At 30.3% G+C, this 18,894-nt stretch overlaps 1 protein-coding gene across 2 annotated transcripts; it reads left to right on the top strand.

Moving 5' to 3' along the window:
- The first annotated feature begins 411 nt into the window (after nt 1–411).
- On the top strand, nt 412–12,082 carry ABCG28 (ABC transporter family protein). Of its 2 annotated transcripts, XM_039039246.2 has the most exons (15): nt 412–1,009; nt 1,248–1,324; nt 2,628–2,906; nt 3,360–3,423; nt 3,680–3,826; nt 4,824–4,858; nt 5,986–6,059; nt 6,844–7,138; nt 7,832–8,450; nt 8,684–8,980; nt 9,377–9,871; nt 10,451–10,599; nt 10,719–11,008; nt 11,508–11,644; nt 11,859–12,082. In XM_039039246.2, the coding sequence occupies exons 1-15, from the start codon at nt 717–719 to the stop codon at nt 12,013–12,015; spliced, it is 3,408 nt and encodes a 1,135-aa protein (XP_038895174.1). In that variant the 5' UTR covers nt 412–716; the 3' UTR covers nt 12,016–12,082. The 2 variants fall into 2 exon arrangements, with proteins under 2 accessions (XP_038895174.1, XP_090172315.1); XM_090316189.1 differs by lacking the exons at nt 412–1,009; nt 1,248–1,324; nt 2,628–2,906; nt 3,360–3,423 and having other exon boundaries at nt 3,724–3,822.
- The last annotated feature ends 6,812 nt before the right edge of the window (nt 12,083–18,894 follow it).

The following is an 18,894-nucleotide window of genomic DNA, read 5'->3' as shown; positions in this document are numbered from 1 at the left end:
TGTCTTATTTCAAGTATTTACTGATTGATATCTGACACACTCATATTTATATATGATATATCGCTAATACACTTGAAATATCATGCTTATAAAATGAAATAAACATAACCCTAAACTTAAAACAAAGAAGACACTTTTTTTTTTGTCATTTTCACTTATATATTAGTTATATTTCTTTACTTATTAAAAGTTTATTGATTGATATACTTATTTGGTTTATTAGTTGAATGGTAGATTTATAATGGAGCATATCAATACTATTGAAAGAAAATACAGTGAGTAATATAATAATATTTAAAGCTGAATATTTTAAAACCAAATAATTCACAGACATATATATTTAATTTTGGAGAAAAATGAGGGAGAGATTAAAAGAAAAAAATCAGAAAATATCTAAAAGGCTATATTTGGAAAAGGAGTAAAAATGTTTAGTTGGGAAAAAGGTGAAACCGTGTCGTGATGGTCAGTAAAATTTCCCGTGTTATTCTTTACCACATCCTTCGCCAAATCTTCCTCCCCGCCATTTCTTCCTCACCAAAAACCGAATCCAAATTTCAACCAACACACATTCTCCAATTTTCTTCCATTTTCCTCTCTTCTTCAAGCATCAATTCATCCGCCCAAACCCCTGATTTCCCTATCCTTCCTTCCTTCCATGTTCCTTCTGATTCATCTTCGAATCTGAAAGCCCACATTTGCAGTTCTCAGGCGTCGCCATGAGCAAGGAGAAGATTTTTCACAGCGGCGTCTTCTCCATCTGGTTATTCTTGTTGTTCATTTCTGTCCGATTTGTTGATGCTCAGGATTATTCGGTGGAGGATTATGACTATGGAGATGAAGGCGGTGGTGGTGGCGGTGGCGGTGACGGTGACGGTGGCGGTCTTGGTGGCGGTATTCAGTCAGCCACCGGGGATTTATTGGCTCAGCTTGTTAATGATCGGATTAAGAATTTCACCTCTGTTTTCAAGGATGATATTCAGAAACATTTCGGTTTCTGCATTTCCGACGCGTCTGTTCTCCTTCTTTTTACATTCTTTTTTTTTTTTATTGATTTTATTTTTGGGAATTTTAAAAAGAAAAAGATTTACCCAAATAACAAAATTATTTAATTAAAAAATTGATAGAAGTCTAATTAGTTTCTAAGTCTATCCATTTTTTTTTCTATTCTTATAAATATTTGACAATTTTTTTATATGCAGATATTTTTTGTTTATATATATAATTTTTTTAAAAAAATAAAAATGCAGGAATGCTGATTGGGATGGAGCCTTCAATTTCACTCATAATTCTGAATTCATTTCTATCTGCGCTAGAAAGAGCAAAGGTAAACTTTATACTGATTTGAGGATTTTTCTATTTCTTTTTCATAAACAATTTTTTAACTTATTGCCTGTGGGGCCCACATATTATTTTGTAAAAAATAATTGAAAACAACTTGAGTTGTTATTATTTAAAGAATATGAGTTATTATTATTATTATTATTATTATTAAAAATATATATATTGCAAGCGTATTAAAAAATTATAACTTGAAAAATATTGAACAGCTGAGTGTAACTAATAAAAATTTGTCATAGGAAAGTCATAAAAATTGATGTTTAAATGAATAATATTATATCATTGTAAAGATATTTTGAAGGTCATTGTCGTAAGTTTCTAATACAGATTTATTTTAAAAAATTAAATTCTTATTTTTACTATATAACAAAGCATAAATAGTGTTTTTTAAAAAATTGAATTTTTATTTTTACTATATAACAAAAAAAAAGTTACATGTGTTAGACAAAATAGACCAAATAGTTAAATTTATCTTTATCTACTAGTTTAAATTTTTGAATAAATCAATGATTTATGAATGTGATATATATAGACTTTGCCTAATCATTGAGTGACTTTAATTAGAAAGTGGTAGGTTTTAATCCGAACTTTAATTTTGTGTCTAAAACTAAGAAAATTACCTATTTGACTTTTTTTTTTTTTTAATAAATTCACAAAACTATCCAACAAAAATACATATAATGAAAAATAAGATCTTAATATACATATAATTAAATTTTATATTTAATAGACCCATTAGATATATTTAAAATTCAAGAACTTATTAAACATAATATTGAGGTCTAGGTATCACCTTTCAAGTTTAATGATCTCTTAAACATAAGCTTACAAGTTTTGGACTAAACTTATAATTTAATCTATATACACGTTTTGAGAAAAACAATGATTATGTTAGTTTTATCGTTCCAAATTTTTAACGAATGAATTACTATATCATTTCTCGACTGGTAAAATGTATATTAAAAAGACATATATCTAACATATTTAATTGTAATTTCCTTTAGTTCAAAAAATTTGAAGTGAACAATAAACAACAATCACACATGGCAAACACAATTTTTTTTTCTTTGTTAAGAAATAGAAGGAAAAAAAACTACCAACGTATCCTATCAAAAAGTGAAAGGTTGGAATGGGGACATGATGATTATTACGTTGATGTTAATTGGTCTCAGAAGTTTGAAAATGGTGTATAAAAGATGTCTAAGGAGAGTAAGCTAATATAACAAAACAATGACGGACGAAAAAGGAGGGATATTGAAATATGATACGTATGTTCTTTTTAATGACAGATCTTCTAATGAGAATATGCACAGCAGCAGAAGTGAAATTCTACTTAAACAGTTATTTCAGCAGCAGTGCATCTTCAAAGAGAACAAATTACTTGAAACCAAACAAGAATTGTAATCTGTCATCATGGGTATCAGGTTGTGAGCCTGGTTGGGCTTGTGGTACTGGAAAAGGTCAGAAAGTTGATTATAAAAATGTTAAAGTTATACCTTCAAGAACCACCAACTGCAAGCCTTGTTGTGAAGGTTTCTTCTGCCCCCATGGCATTACTTGTATGATCCGTAAGTTTTCTTTTTCATCCCCCCTTTTCTACTTTATACGTTTAACGTAGCATGGAGATGTACATGAGTTCGAGTTTGGTTGGATTGGCTACCAGAAAGACCTGAACAAGGTCTCCCAACTCAACCCGACATAAATAGAAGAAAATTTAATGCAATCCAACTCTTATAGTTTGGGTTTGGATACTCTGGATTTTTCTTGTTGTCGGGTTATTTGAATATCCTTAGCTATAAACTTCTATTTTGTGTTCGATAAGTCTCTTAAACTCTTAATTTTGTGTCTAATAGATTTTGAATTCACTACCTATTAAATGGTTTAAAGTTTTGAAGCCTATTAGACACCAACTTTGAAAGCTTAGGATTTGTTTGGTAGGTAATTTGAAATAGAAATTGGATGGCTGAACTTAAGCCAATTTATTAACACAATTTTTTGTCTTTCTTTTTTTCTCGTTAAAGCTTGTCCATTGGGTGCTTATTGTCCACTTGCAAAACTCAACAAAACCACGGGTGTCTGTGAACCGTAAGTATCATTTACCCGTACTAAATGCATGCACAGACATGTTTGAGAGTGATTCTAAAATGATTAAAATCATTTAAAAAAAAAGTACTTTAGTAAAACAAAATAACTTTTAATAGAATGAAAAATGCAATTAAAAGTATAAAATTAAACACTTGACTTGATTTAGAATGATCAAAGGAGTGTTTCAGAGTGATTTTTCGAACATGCACATAGGTACGTATTCGTCTAAGAAATGAATTAAATGTTGTGAATGCAGTTACCATTATCAGTTACCACCAGGAAAACTGAATCACACATGTGGAGGAGCAGATGTGTGGGCAGATATCTTGAGCGGTAGTGAGATTTTTTGCTCGGCAGGATCCTATTGCCCTTCTACTATCCAAAAAAATCCTTGCAGTAGTGGGTATTGATATTCCATCCTACAACTTCTCGTTCTCATTTTCCTTTTTGTTTTCGTATTCGTATATATCGCATCTCTTTGACAAAAAAAAAAAAATGTTTGAACTAATTAAAATAGGAGTTATTGCAAATACAACAACCGATGATAAAGTATTAGTAGATATAATACAATGCAAAAGAATTTACAAATATAGCAAATTTAGATCTTGCTCTCAAAGTCTATCAACGAGAAACTATATTTTTTATAGAAATCTATTAACGATAGAGTCTATCACCTTTAGATTTAGTTATATTTGCAATTCTTTAAAAATATTGCCATATACTTAATTATTAACCCTAAATTAAAAGTGCTACATATTAAAATACCATGTTGAATTTTGTATTTTGGAGTTTGTTCAATTTCAGTCTTTATACTTTCAATAAATCTTAAATTTAGTTCTCCACTACTAGTATAGTTTTTATTTTTTCAAAAAAAATTCTCAGTTAACATTGTCTCTAAATTTGGTTAACATATTCACATATTTTATTGCATGAAAATATTTATTATTATTTAACAAATTTCGATAAAACTTAACCTTAGCGGACTAAATTTAAAACTTAGTGCAAATAATGGGACTAAAATTGAAGAAATTCCAAAGTAAAGGATTAAAATGATATTTTTACATTTATTTTTATAAAAAAATATTTAGGTGTATCATTGTTCCATTTATTATTGTGCATTAATCTCAATAGTTTAATCAAAATTTGTTACGTGACGAATTCTTATTAGTTTTTTAATATATACACATACATATTATTATACGTGATTGGTATGGATTGCAAAAAATAGACGTAATTCAAATAATTCAAGTATTGCTCTTTTTTATATGGAGGATAAAATTAATTAAGTGCTTGTTCTAAAAATATGGTGTCGTTATATATTATTACGTTTTTGTGGAATTTCATATGATATTGTTGTTTTCGATCCTTTTTGTTTTGTTTTGTTTTTTTCTCTTTTGTAGGTATTATTGTAGAACTGGTTCAACTTCTCAACAAAGTAAGTTTCTCTACCGCTAAGTAGTTTTTATAATTTTTAATAATTATTGTATGACTTTTTTTTTAAAAAAATAATTTGACTTTTTTTTTTTTTTTTGGTCTTAATACATTCATATTTATACTACATAGGAGACTATAGAGAATGAAACTTTGTTTTTCCCTTTTTTTAATTTTTATCCAATTGTTATTATTTTTTAGTTTCTTAATTTTTATTTATTATTTTTGTTTTCTTCTCCATTTTCTTTTCTTTTCTTTATTTATTATAATACTTTTGGTTATTTATTTAGAAGATTTTTAAAAATAGAAAAATAAGAAAAACTATTTAAGCAAAAGGTTGATAGAAGTAGATAGAAATCTATCTGTGTCTATTACTAATAGAAACGGATAGATATAAAAGTCTAGTATTCTTTTTACTATTTTTGTAAATAGTTTGATGTTTTTTTTTTATTTGTAAAAAATTCTTTGTTTATTTTTTTCTTTTACTCTCTCTAAATGAAGTAAATGCACAATTTAATTTTGAAGAAAAATAAATGAATGGTGTTATAGAAAGAAAACTTCAATATTTTATTTGTTTCCTTCTATTTTCTGTATTGTTCTGATTTTATCCTCTATTTTTTAAAAACAAATCATTGTCATTTTTTAGATTGAAATACATTAGGAATTCTTACAATTCTAGCATTTAAATAAAGCAATGTAAAAATATAACAAAAAATAATTATTACAAATAAAGGAAAAAAATTAAAATACATGTAAATCAATGAGATTGACATCCTAATATATATAAGCTAATCAGTGATTTAATAGTCAATATATTGGTCAAATAATTTGTTTTATTAATATTAAGATTTATCAATGTATAGATAAATTGGTCATATGCAAAGATTATTGTTAGTATCAGACTATGCTAATCACTTATTATTATTATTTTTAATTTAAAATTTTTAAATGTAACATCTCTAATAATTATGTGACTAAACTTTAGCATTCCATGGCTACTCATGAGCTTTCTCGTTTTTATTTTTTATTTTTTTTAAATTTACTCTCTAATATTCAATAATATGTGAAAATGAAAATGAAAATCTCTAACCTCTAGTCGTAGATATGCGCCTAATTTTTATGCATATGTAGGATGTTTTCGAATGGCGACATGTACGCCAAGATCAGCTAATCAAAATATCACTGCATATGGTGTCATGCTTTTTGTAAGTATTTTTTAATCTCCCACGCTTAAGAGAACAATATTATTCTAGATAGATCCAAACAGTACAATTTGCCATCTATCACCTCCACCGAAAGGATTTAGAATCTAAAAAACACAAACATTTAAGTTAGAATAACATATTTGTGTGTCCAACCAAACTTGGACACTGCGAACACTTACCGAAAACCCAAAAACATATTAAATACTTATTAGTACAACAGATGTGTGTCAAACAATAGTTACACTAGGTAAATACTTATTGAGCATAATAATTACCGGTAAATAGTACTATAGGACAAAAGAAATTAAATATTGAGAGCCAAATATATTAACTCATGATTTTTAATAAATATATAAATGAAAAAAAATTATTGAATATGAATTTGTAAAAGTGATATATATATATATATATTAATAAACTTGGTTGTATCATATTCATATTGTAGCTTTTAGAAAGATGGCATGTCATCATGTATGTGTCGTGTCGTATATACATGTCACTAATTTGTATTTGTGTATCTTAAATTTTGATTGATGAAAATATGCATCAAGAAATATCTTTAGATGTCATTCAAAACTACAAAACGTGATTATTAGTTTAAGTCAATAATTTACTATATTCTTAACACTCTCTTTGTGATCCTAAACTTAACAAACAAGAATCCAACAAGTGAATGAAATGACATTGACATAGTACAAATACAAAACCTCCTACCCTGATCCCATGTTAACAGCACTAGACTTAAACAATATGTCGGACTTTGATCGGTTACTTGTGAGTGCAGGCCGGACTAAGTTTCCTTCTGATCATTATTTACAACTGCTCCGACCAAGTTCTGTCGACTCGAGAGAGACGACAAGCGAAATCGAGAGAGAAGGCTGTCCAAAGTGTAAGAGAAACAGCACAAGCACGTGAGAAATGGAAATCTGCAAAAGACATTGCCAAGAAACATGCAGTTGAGCTACAAACACAATTCTCTCGCACGTTCTCTCGCAGAAAATCCACAAAACACCCAGATCTTAAAGGCTTTGGCCAACCTAAGCCTGGAACAGATGCTGCCTTAGGAGCTATGCCACCTGGTAATATCAAAAGAATTTTAATATCTAGTGAATTCGTTAAATTATAATAATTTTAGTCCACCAGCATTTAGAATTGTGTCTAATAAGTCCCCAAAGTTAAAAATGTGTCTAATAGATCATTTGACTTTCAATATTTATGTCTAGTAGATTCATGAACTTTGGAAGTGTAAAAAAAAAGTATCGTATATGTTATGAAATCAATAATCAAAGAGAGCAAAAAAAACGTAAACAGTAAAGAAATTGACATAGAGATTTACGTGATTCACTGACAGTGTGTTAGCTACGTCACAGGTAGAGGGAGAAATTAGGTTTCATTAGAGAGAAATGTCAGATGATGCAAACTGTAGAGGTGACAATAGGGTTAGAGGGTTTATATATGACACCTCTCTAAACTGTAGACCCAAAAACATAAATAATGTATAAACGAGTATAAATTAGGTTTTCGAATGTTGCTCCTGAGTCCTCATGTTTAGTCATCCGAAGCACCAAATAACAGATTCAAGACATTCCAACAATACAAGTCAAAGATCTATTAGACACAAAACTTAATATCGAGGGCCTACAAAATACTTTGTGCCCTCAACTAGATGCAATTTGAGAGTTCATGGACTAAACATTTGAGAGGTATTTGTGCCCTCAACTAGATATTTTACGTATTTGTTTAGACATTTACTCCAATTTGGTATGGTATAGGTGGTGGTTCATCGTCTACAACATCAAAAGGGAAGAAGGAGAAGAGCAACCTGACAAAGATGATGCAATCAATTGATAAAGACCCAGATAGCCAAGAAGGCTTCAATTTAGAGATTGGTGATAAAAACATTAAGAAACAAGCACCAAAGGGCAAGCAATTGCACACACAGAGCCAGATATTCAAGTATGCATATGGCCAAATTGAGAAGGAGAAAGCCCTGCAAGAACAGAATAAGAATTTGACTTTTTCTGGAGTAATCTCAATGGCAAATGATATTGACATTGAGATTAGGAAAAGGCCTATGATTGAGGTTGCTTTTAAAGATTTAACTCTCACTTTGAAAGGCAAAAATAGGCATTTGATGAGGTGTGTTACTGGGAAAATTATGCCTGGTAAAGTTTCTGCTGTGATGGGTCCATCAGGGGCTGGAAAAACAACATTTCTCTCTGCTTTGGCTGGAAAAGTGACTGGTTGTACTATGTCTGGAATGATTCTTATCAATGGTCAAATGGAATCAATTCATTCATATAAGAAAATCATTGGCTTTGTGCCACAAGACGATATTGTGCACGGGAACTTGACAGTGGAGGAGAATCTTTGGTTTAGTGCGAGATGCAGGCATGTCTTTCTTTTCTAATAATCTCCGAGTAAGGATGTGTTTGGGATGACTTTTGGAATAAGTACTTTGATTGAAAGAACTTTTTTCATCAGCATGTTTGGAAGAAAAACTAATTAAGCGTTTTTCTAAAAGTCATTCCAAACTCGCCCTAAAGTATATTAGCTGAATTGAGATAGTTAATATTTTTCTTCTTTTTCAGTTATTCAAAGTGCTTTTGTTGTTTGTTGCGTAGACTTTCTGCTGATTTGCTCAAACCTGAAAAGGTGCTCGTTGTAGAAAGAGTCATTGAATCTTTGGGGTTACAGGCGGTAAGGGATTCTCTTGTTGGGACAGTGGAGAAGAGAGGAATCTCTGGAGGTCAAAGAAAAAGAGTAAATGTTGGCTTGGAAATGGTTATGGAACCTTCACTTTTGATCTTGGATGAACCCACTTCTGGTCTTGACAGTTCTTCTTCACAGTTACTCCTCAAAGCACTTAGACGCGAGGCTCTTGAAGGAGTAAACATTTGCATGGTTGTTCACCAACCAAGGTAAGCAACTAAAAAAAATGGGAGTTATCTTTGTGTATTTAGAAACGGTCTAAATTCTATTTTGGTCTTGTTCTTTTCGTTTTTGCCTATTTTGGTGTCTATTCGTTCAACTTTTATCCATTTCAGTCCCTATATTTTTTAAATAAATAAATGTTTTGGTTTCTATATGAAAAACCCCAATCCAAATTTTAGTGACAACGTAAAAATGCGGTGTTTGGCCCACCAACTTCATAACTCAACTCAGTGTCCCAAACATCTCCTTTGTTTTAAAAGTATAGTGATCAAAATGGATAGAAGCAAAAAAGTGTAGAACCAAATAGGGTTTAAATCATTGAAAATGCATATCCTAAAAGCTCATCTTAATGAATCTTTCCCTCTCTTGAAATGATTCATCAGCTACACATTGTTCAGCATGTTTGATGAGTTGATTCTTCTAGCCAAAGGAGGGCTAACAGTGTACCATGGACCAGTAAAGAAATTGGAGGAGTATTTTGCTACTCTTGGGATTACAGTCCCTGAGAGAGTTAACCCACCTGACTATTTTATTGACATTTTGGAAGGAATTGTGAAACCAACCACAACTACAGGCATAACTTACAAGCAACTCCCTGTGAGATGGATGCTCCACAATGGGTACCCAGTCCCCATGGACATGCTACAGAGCATTGAGGGCATGACAGCTTCGGCAGCGGGCGAAAACTCGAGCCATGGAGGGACCGGTGCCCATGATACTAGTGACTCTGTGTCATTTGCTGGAGAGTTTTGGCAGGATGTTAAGCATACTGTTGAGGTGAAGAGAGATCACATCCAACTTAATTTCTTGAAGTCAAGTGATTTGTCTAACCGCAAAACCCCTGGTGTAGCCCAACAGTATAAGTACTTTCTTGGAAGGTATGTTCCTATTGCCTCCTTTCAAACATATTTATGTCGAGAAAAGTTGCAATCTTTGAAAATCAATCAACTGTTATAGACTAACCCCATTTGTCAGAATGTTTGCCAGAATAACATTATTTTGTTTTGGTGAGTGATATTAGATCACTGCTAAACTCGTGAAATTAAGTTGATGGATTAGGATAAATTTTACTTTTCTTATTCATGTAGGTTTGGAAACTAGTACAAGGTTCAACAAGTGATTGTCAATATTAATTAGTAAGGAAATTACGTTACAGTGACTCAAATATCGAGCATTCTACTCCGATATCATGTTAAATTACTACTAGACCTAAAATCTTGCCGAATTCAAACACAAACTAGCTTATAAGGGTTTGAACACTCAACCTTTTGCTATGATATCAGCTTTTAGAAATGGTGGTGACTTAACAATCTTAGAATTTTCATATTCCATCAACTTAAGTCTTTGAGTTTAATAGTAATTTAACACGAGTGTTCCCGAATCTGTAACAATAATTGACAGAAGTTTTCTAGTTTTCGTCGGTAGTTTTGAAATGGTATGACCTTGATTATCTGCAGAGTTGGAAAGCAGAGGCTACGAGAAGCTCGGACACAGGCTGTAGACTATTTGATTTTATTGCTTGCTGGGATATGCTTGGGAACATTAGCTAAAGTGAGTGATGAATCATTTGGCTCACTTGGTTATACATACACTGTCATAGCTGTCTGTAAGTTCAAACTTTTCTTTTTCCTTTATACTCTTCAATTCATCAATTCATAGTTACTTAACATTGTATTGATCAACTAGCACTTTGTTTTTCCTTTTTTGGGTCTTGTTAAATTTCAGCTCTGCTATGCAAGATTACGGCATTGAGATCATTTTCATTAGATAAACTACATTATTGGAGAGAAAGTTCTTCTGGAATGAGCAGCTTAGCTTATTTTCTTGCAAAGGATACAATTGATCACTTCAACACAATCATAAAGCCTATGGTTTATCTCTCTATGTTCTATTTCTTCAACAATCCCAGATCTTCTATAACAGACAATTACATTGTGTTGGTTTGCTTGGTTTATTGTGTCACTGGAATTGCCTATGCTTTAGCCATCTTCCTCGAACCTGGCCCTGCCCAACTTGTGAGTAAAAACACACCTTCACTTTTCAACTCATACTTCTTTCTTTTTCTACCTCGGTTCATCTCGCATATCTCTACTAATTACTCGTTTTTATTAGGTTAAATTGCAAGTTTGGTCTTTGAACTTTACTTTGTCTAAAAAGTTCGTGCACTTTCATTGAAAAAGTTTTTAATGGATCTATTTGGTTTTCTTATTTTACTTTAAAAATTTTATAATAGGTTTCTAATTTTTTTGGTTTTGTGTCTAATAAGTAAACTTTTAAATTTAACGCTTATATAGTGCACTCACTGTGCTATATAAGAAATATATATAGCGAGTTGATTTTAAATAGATTTAGATATTTAGTTGGATAGGTGTCAACTAACGAAGTTAATGATAGGGACTTCTTACTTCAGCCAGCTTTAATCAAAAGATAATGACAATAATAACCAAACATTTAAAAGTATAAAAACTAAAGTTAGTTCGAAGTTTAATCCAATTATTGTCATGTCAATTGCAGTGGTCAGTACTTCTTCCAGTTGTTTTGATGCTCATTGCAACTCACAATAGTGATGACAACAAACTTGTAGATTCAATAAGTAAGGTTTGCTACACAAAGTGGGCCTTGGAAGCTTTTGTCATAGCCAATGCTAAAAGGTAAACTAATAACCATGAAAAACGCATCTTCTTTTCTACGTATTTTTCATACCGCAATATTTAGGTATATCTTAAACTAATAAAAGAAGAATTTGTCATGTGTCAAACTATGGTTGGATGATTGAGTGTCCTACAAAAGAAAGGTGTTAGTCAGATGCACTCAAATATTATTCTTTTTCATTATCTTACGGTTTTGTATTTTCTGAATTTTTAGGTACTCGGGGGTATGGTTAATTTCACGATGTGGTTCATTAATGCAAAATCGCTATGATCTCCAAAATTGGTACAAATGTTTAATCTGTCTCTTTGCAACTGGAGTAATTAGTCGTGGAACTGCATTCTTTTGTATGGTTACTTTCCAAAAGAAGTAAATTGTGAAATTAACATTAATGTTTCTGTACATAGAAATGGGAAACAAAACAACATAATTTTTGCTTCTGAGAGATTGCAAAAGAAGAGAAATTTATTGTAGGTAGATAATTTTTCATAGAGTTGACAAGGTAAGTCATGAGATGATTTAGGTTTGTGATATTTAAATGATAACCGAACACAAGATCTAACAAATTGAACTATCGATATTATTGAGAAAGAATTAACAGATGTTTGAACATGTGATTTTTTTTTTTAATACATATCAAAATTACCACTAAATCCAAAAATCTTAGCATACAAGTGAACACAATTTTTTGAAATATATTCTTTAAAGTCAATGAAAAGGTAATATAATGTGATAGTGGGGACTCAAAACTTAATTAATTGAATATTGGAAGTGTGTACATGTTTTTAAATATTGAGAAAACCTTAAATTATAGCTCATATAAAAAAAAATGATTGCCATTTTAATATTTAAGTTGTGATTCAACTGTTATAATATTGAAATACTTGAAAAAAACTATTATAATATTGAAAGCAAATATATATATATACATTCATTATAGTTTTTTTTTTTCTAATAGTGATATATTTATATAAATAAATAAATAAAACCTTCAAGTGCAACTATCAAGAAGTAAACACAAGATGAACAACCAAAATGAACTTACTTTAAGAGTAATTGGCATGGTCTTCCTCCCTAGAGATTAGAAGTTTGATCTCATCCCCGCAATTGTTGTACTCAGATAAAGAGAAACACGACTATCATAGGTTTTGACTCTAATTTCCATTTGGACCATATCTTTCAAAATGTTACATGAGACTAAAATAAGACTATTAAACACTATGAACTGGTCGGGGGTAGTATTTGCTAAAGTTTGCTACCGGATTTGGTTGCATAGATGGTCACCAAAAGTAGTATTCGTTGGAGTTGGCTGCCAAATGTGGTCATTAGAGTGATTGTTGAAGTTAAGCATCGGAGGTAGTCATTATAGCTAGTTACCAATGTCATCAATTGATGGAGTTATTAGAAACATTGGAGAGAGAATTAATTATTATAACCGGTAAATAGATTTACTCTAACAAAACAAGGGTTTAAAATAGGGTTTGCGGGATCCAAATTTTTGGGGAGAAAATGAGCTAGATTTGCACCATTTTCTAAAAATGGTATTTTTTACTCTTTACTGATGTCAAATTTAGGTAAAATTACTAAAACGAAACTTTGCGCACATAAAATGGACTTTCTCATTCTCTTATTCTCGCTCTTTGGTGGTCGATCTTATTTGCAACACATTGAATAGAGGGAGAGAAAAAGAAAAAGACGATCGAAACTGCTTGTGTGAACTCGTTGAGGCTCGTGCATGATCTTGTTAAAGTTTATCGCACCAAAGAAGCGCCGGGCACGATTTTGGGTCTTTCACCCATAACAAAAAGCAAAATGGAAAAAGATAGAGGTGCTTGTCCCATATTGTAAGATTTTGATTTGACAAAGAGATCTATATACCAAGGTTTACATAGGAAATTCAAAATGGTGATTGTAACAAAAATAGAAACTTTTCTCACATGTGCGAAAAAAAATTAATATTTTTACTACCTCTCTCTTTATCTTTTTAACCATTTTATTACCAATTTAAAATTAATTACCAGATCTGAATTAATTATTGAATAAATCTGTGATCCAAAACAGTAAAAACAGTTTCCTTCCTTTCTTTTTCTTCATAAGCTTTCAAAATATTTTGGTTTTGAAAAATAAGATATACGTGTATTTACTTCCTTTTTTTCTCTTTGTTTAATCTTTGGTTTCTGGGCATTTTTCCACAATTCCAATTCGTTCTTTGGCGAGTGCATGTCAGATATCCAGGACTGTGTTAATCTTGGGGAGCAACCGGCTTCTGATCATTTAGCATCGAGGTCATGCCGATTTTGATTTTAAGGCAATGGTTTTCATGGCACAACAACGAAGATCAAGATTGATGATGAACAAGAAGAAGACGATCATTGGATGAGGAAAAAGAAGAAGAAGAAGAAATAAGAGTAATTTTGTAAAATTGCTTGATGATGAGATGAGTACAAGGTCAAAATTCTTAAGTTTTAAAATGTGAGACAAAAATCATTTTCGGCCTTGAGAATGGGTCTTTTACTCAATTTTCTCGTTAAAATAATTCTTATTCCTCATTATTTTAACACATGACCCAAACGTTTGAGTAGACTATCACTCTAAGTTGGAGTCCCAAATACCCCTTATTTATTTTAAATAGTTTCAAAATGAGTCATTTTTGCCAATTTTTCTTTTAGAACACCTACTCTATCCAGATTTTACTAACAGATTTTAATAGATTTTTCATGAAAGGACTTAATTGAAAGCTTTTAATTCACTAGAAAATGAGATTTTTAAAAGATGAAAGACTCAATTGAGAATTGCCCAAAATAATAAATACCATCTTGTATATTTACCTAAAACCTACCACCAAAATTTTATGTTTCAAAATGGAATGCTTCTGGTTAAAAAAAGGGGGGAAAAAAATAAAATAAAATAAGATGGCTGAGTTAACATTGAGCCTAAAACATCTTAGTTTTATATTCCCAAGAAACTTAGAAAGTTAGAAAAGGCCAACAAATTTCAGCTTTTGGGGCATCCAGTAAATAAGAGCTGTTTGCATAAAAATGGACATTATATTTAAGGTACAACTCATAAGCCAATGTCAAAATAAACTTTATGAAGATGCCCCATTAGGCCATACCATACCCTTCCCTAAGTTGTACATGTCTTCAATCTGGGCCATGCAGCCTAAAGTTCATATCCATCCCTACTTGTCTAAATTTCATTTTAACCCTATTTTAAAATTATTCTTCTAAAAAAACATAGTTAAGAGATCTTTTCATCAAAATCATGACAACAAAAGTGTAAATTAATGGTGAGAAGACACAAACATACATGATATGTAAATCAGTGATATAGAGTAAGAATTAATTTTGTGAATGATGGACCAACTGACTATTCATATATCTCCACAGTAATATGATAATACCTACTTTGGGCATAAGCTCTCGTAGCTCTATTCTTGAAATCTCTTAAAAGGTCTCATACCAATAATCTGTAAAGATAGTTATCCTCGCTTATATACCTACAATATTTCTTTAATTTTTCTACTAATGTCAAACTTTGGTTGCACTTTCAATAATCCTCTTCACGAACTAAGTACCACCTAGCCCCCTCTAAATAATCATGTATCTTTTTAGCTCTTGTTCAGTTCAATTTGTTACTGTAGTTTGATTGGCTGATATTATTATAAGACTACAGTGTGGTTGGATGATTTTATTACAGACAAAACGCAAGCAACATGTTGCGCAACATGTCAAAGACATTGTCATAAACATTGTTACATGTCTGCCAGTGGGTTCTGTAGAATATATTTTTCATATCTGTCTGCATGATTTGTAGATTTCTATATCTACCTTCTTTATTTTCCTGTCAAGAATATTTATTCACTCCTAAAAGATATTCTCAAAGCTAGCCTTATTTATATTGAACTTTTATTCAATTTTAGGGTTAGCGGCCTTATTAGAAAAGTGTGTATTAAGAGTTTTGAGCTTAGGGTTTGTCTAAGCCTTGACCTCCAAGTTTTGTTATTGAAAATCTTTGTATTTTTCATTGAGAATTTTGGTTTGGCAACCATTGTAGAACTTGAGAGGAGTTTGATTTGATATTTTATTTAAGGGGAGCCTAAATATGATGAATGTAAGAGGATCTCACTCTTAGGGGGAGCCTACATATGTTGTATTGAGGGAATCTCATACAAAGATTAAAGAAGCATCATTGTGAAAGTGAGGGGAGGTCAAACTTAGGGGGAGCCTAAGTTGAAACTGAAGAGGAAGCTATACGTGAGTCACTGAAGAGGGAGTCTATCAGATAAGTACTTTCATTCCACTGAGCACACTGTCTCCTAGACGTAGGTGTTTTTGCACGAACTGGGTGGCCAATCTTTGTGTCGTTATTTTTTCTGTTTGCTTTCATGTTGCCTACTTGTCATATATATTATTTGTGACATCATACTTGACATTGTATTTTGTGTTAGATCCACCTAATTTTTCACAACTCCTCTTCTTTAGAGCACACGAACAATGCAACCATAAAGCTTATCAACTATGAGTCTCCACCATGACTTTATTTTCTAAGGTGCACAACTTATTCTTTATTTAGCACTCGAGGATTCTATCGACATAGTTAAGTTAGAAACATAGGTTGGATACCACTTTGTTAGGGACAACAAACTCTTTACGTGTACCTTCACATGGTATGATATTGTGAACTTTATATTAAACCCTCATGATTTTGTTTTTGGAATCACCCGAAAGATCTCATAACAATAGAGATAATTATCCACACTTATATACCCATGATCTTTCTTTATCTATCCAATGTAAATTTTGATTGTACTCCCAAAAATTTCATTCAACTATAGAGATACATTGGAGGCTAATTGTAGCTAATAAATGGCACCAGAGTCATGCCTCTGACTTAGCCATGTTAAGGGTAGAATCATCGAGTTCTGAACAAAGAAGTTGTATGCCTTATAAATTAAAATATAATTATGTGGAGATCCGTAGTTTAAACTCAATTAGACTGATGATGTGCTTTGAAGAAGAGGAGATGACCTAGATAAAAGCTAGACAAATAGATAACTATTTGGACTCTTTTGACTTGTTTTAACTCCAAATCTTGTTCTTTTACTTAAATTCTGAAAATCACTAATAAACAATATCAAATCTAATAAAATCAAGTAAAATCTAATCTAAATAGAAAGGTAAATAAATTGACCAATAAATTATTTCCATATGGCAAATATTTTTTTAAAAATTCATTCTTAAATTTCTTTTGACTGCAAAGAAAAAAGAAGCATAGTTACACCTAATCATTACTCTAAAACTAAAACTTCCTCAAAATTTAATGGAATTTTGTATACTCTTACCTATTTTATTGAACCATATTATTGTTTGAACAACAAGCTTCTTAGTTAACACATAACAATCTTGAAGTTTATGTTTTAGTTTGAACCACAAATAGATATTGGAATAATTACTACCCCATTTCAAAAAGCCAAATTCAAATATTTGAAAATTGACTCAACTTATCGCAACCAATTAGTACTAAAAAAAACTATCGAATCAAAACTTCAAGGAAAAAAAATTGCTAATCAAGCACAATTCAATTAGTTAAGATCTATACATGTAACTAAAAAGTTCAAAGATTTGAATCATTTATTCTCATTTGTTATTGAACTTTAAAAAAAATTTAAAATCCTATTTTGATTCCTATATTTTGAGATTTTTCAAATTTAGTTCATATACTTTCAAATATCCAATTTTAATCCTTAGACTTCTAATAAATCTTAAATTTAGTCTCTCAAAGATATTTTTTTTATCGAAATTACTAAATAATAACAATAATTTTCATCATGTAAAAAAATAAAATATTTCAAAATTTAAAGTGAAATTACTAAAAATAACATAAAATTCATCAATAAATAAACAAAAGAGATAAAATTTAAGATTCTTTGAAAGTATTTTAAAAAATACATAAACTAAAATTCAACAAACTTCGAAGTATAAAAATCAAGAAATTTTAACGTATAAATAAAAATAAAGGTAAAAAAAAAAAATAACTGTAAAAATAATTGGCAATTATTTTTTAAAAAAAACCAACTAATAACTAAAACAGAAATATAAATTATATAGATAAAGGCTTTCAAATAGTCATCATGTATTTGCCTGACAGTTTAACGGCGTCTATAGAGGGCCCCATGGTAGTTTGAGAAGCTTTGTTTAATTCCAAACGGCCGTTTGCTGTACCTTCCACTTTTTGTTTTAATAGATTCTTCTATTAATTTCTTATTAAAGAACAGCAAAATACTCCTTCAAGCATTCTTATCATAATTAATAACTTTAATACTTATTTGATTATTTATATTATTTAGAGCTTCATTCATCTCTAGGTTTCTATCAAAATCATGTATATTACTTTATAAATAATTAAAATGTTTCAATTTTTTAAAATAAATATTCTTTTATTGAATGCATCCAACATACGAATTCATCTTTTTTGATTTTGTAAAAAAAAAAAGTAATCAATTTTTTTAAAATAGTATTTTTTTAAAAAAACTGATTAACAATTTTTGTTATAAACGCTATTTTGATATGAAAACCCGTTAATAATTGTTTGTCATTCATATATGTTCAAATGATATTAGTGTAATTGAATTTGTTTATAATTAGTTAGTAATTTGTTTGAAAGAAAAAATAATAATGGTAAAGGTATACTATTTTTGTATCAAATAACTCATTACAAAATTTTGTTTTAAATGTTATTTAAAAAAGCACATCCACTACATAATTGGATAGTAATTTATGTAAGTTGAAACTTCATGATTATATAATAAAACCATAATATTGTATAAAACAATAAATGCCAAGATCTTAAAACAAAATGATTTTCACAATAAAATTAGTTAGAATAACATACCTTTATCCATGATAATGGTCTTCTAAGAGATTTGTTTCTCTCTCCTGACCTTCCTTTAGAACTTAATTAGGTTTAGGAAAGAACTATTTAATGAGGTAGAGAGAGGACCAATCCTAGAATTTTATCTTTATAAAGACACCTCCCATCACGGTGTTTAATTAGGGAATTATCTTTTACTTAATTAGAAACTATCTTTTACTTAATTGACCCAATAAAATAATAGGCTTAAAAGATAAAATAGCAGATAATGTACCTCAGCTACATTAATGATAATATTAAATCTAAAATAAATCTAACTGTTTATTTTAAAAAAAGAAAAATTAACAATTCTAAAAGTTATAGTAATTTTTTTTAAATA

This window comes from Benincasa hispida, chromosome 8 (assembly GCF_027475165.1).
Source record: "Benincasa hispida cultivar pf3 chromosome 8, pf3_genome.v1.1, whole genome shotgun sequence".
In the NCBI taxonomy this organism is placed as follows: Eukaryota; Viridiplantae; Streptophyta; class Magnoliopsida; order Cucurbitales; family Cucurbitaceae; genus Benincasa; species Benincasa hispida.
Note: the sequence above shows the minus strand (reverse complement) of the source record. Positions and strands in the feature narration are given on the sequence as shown.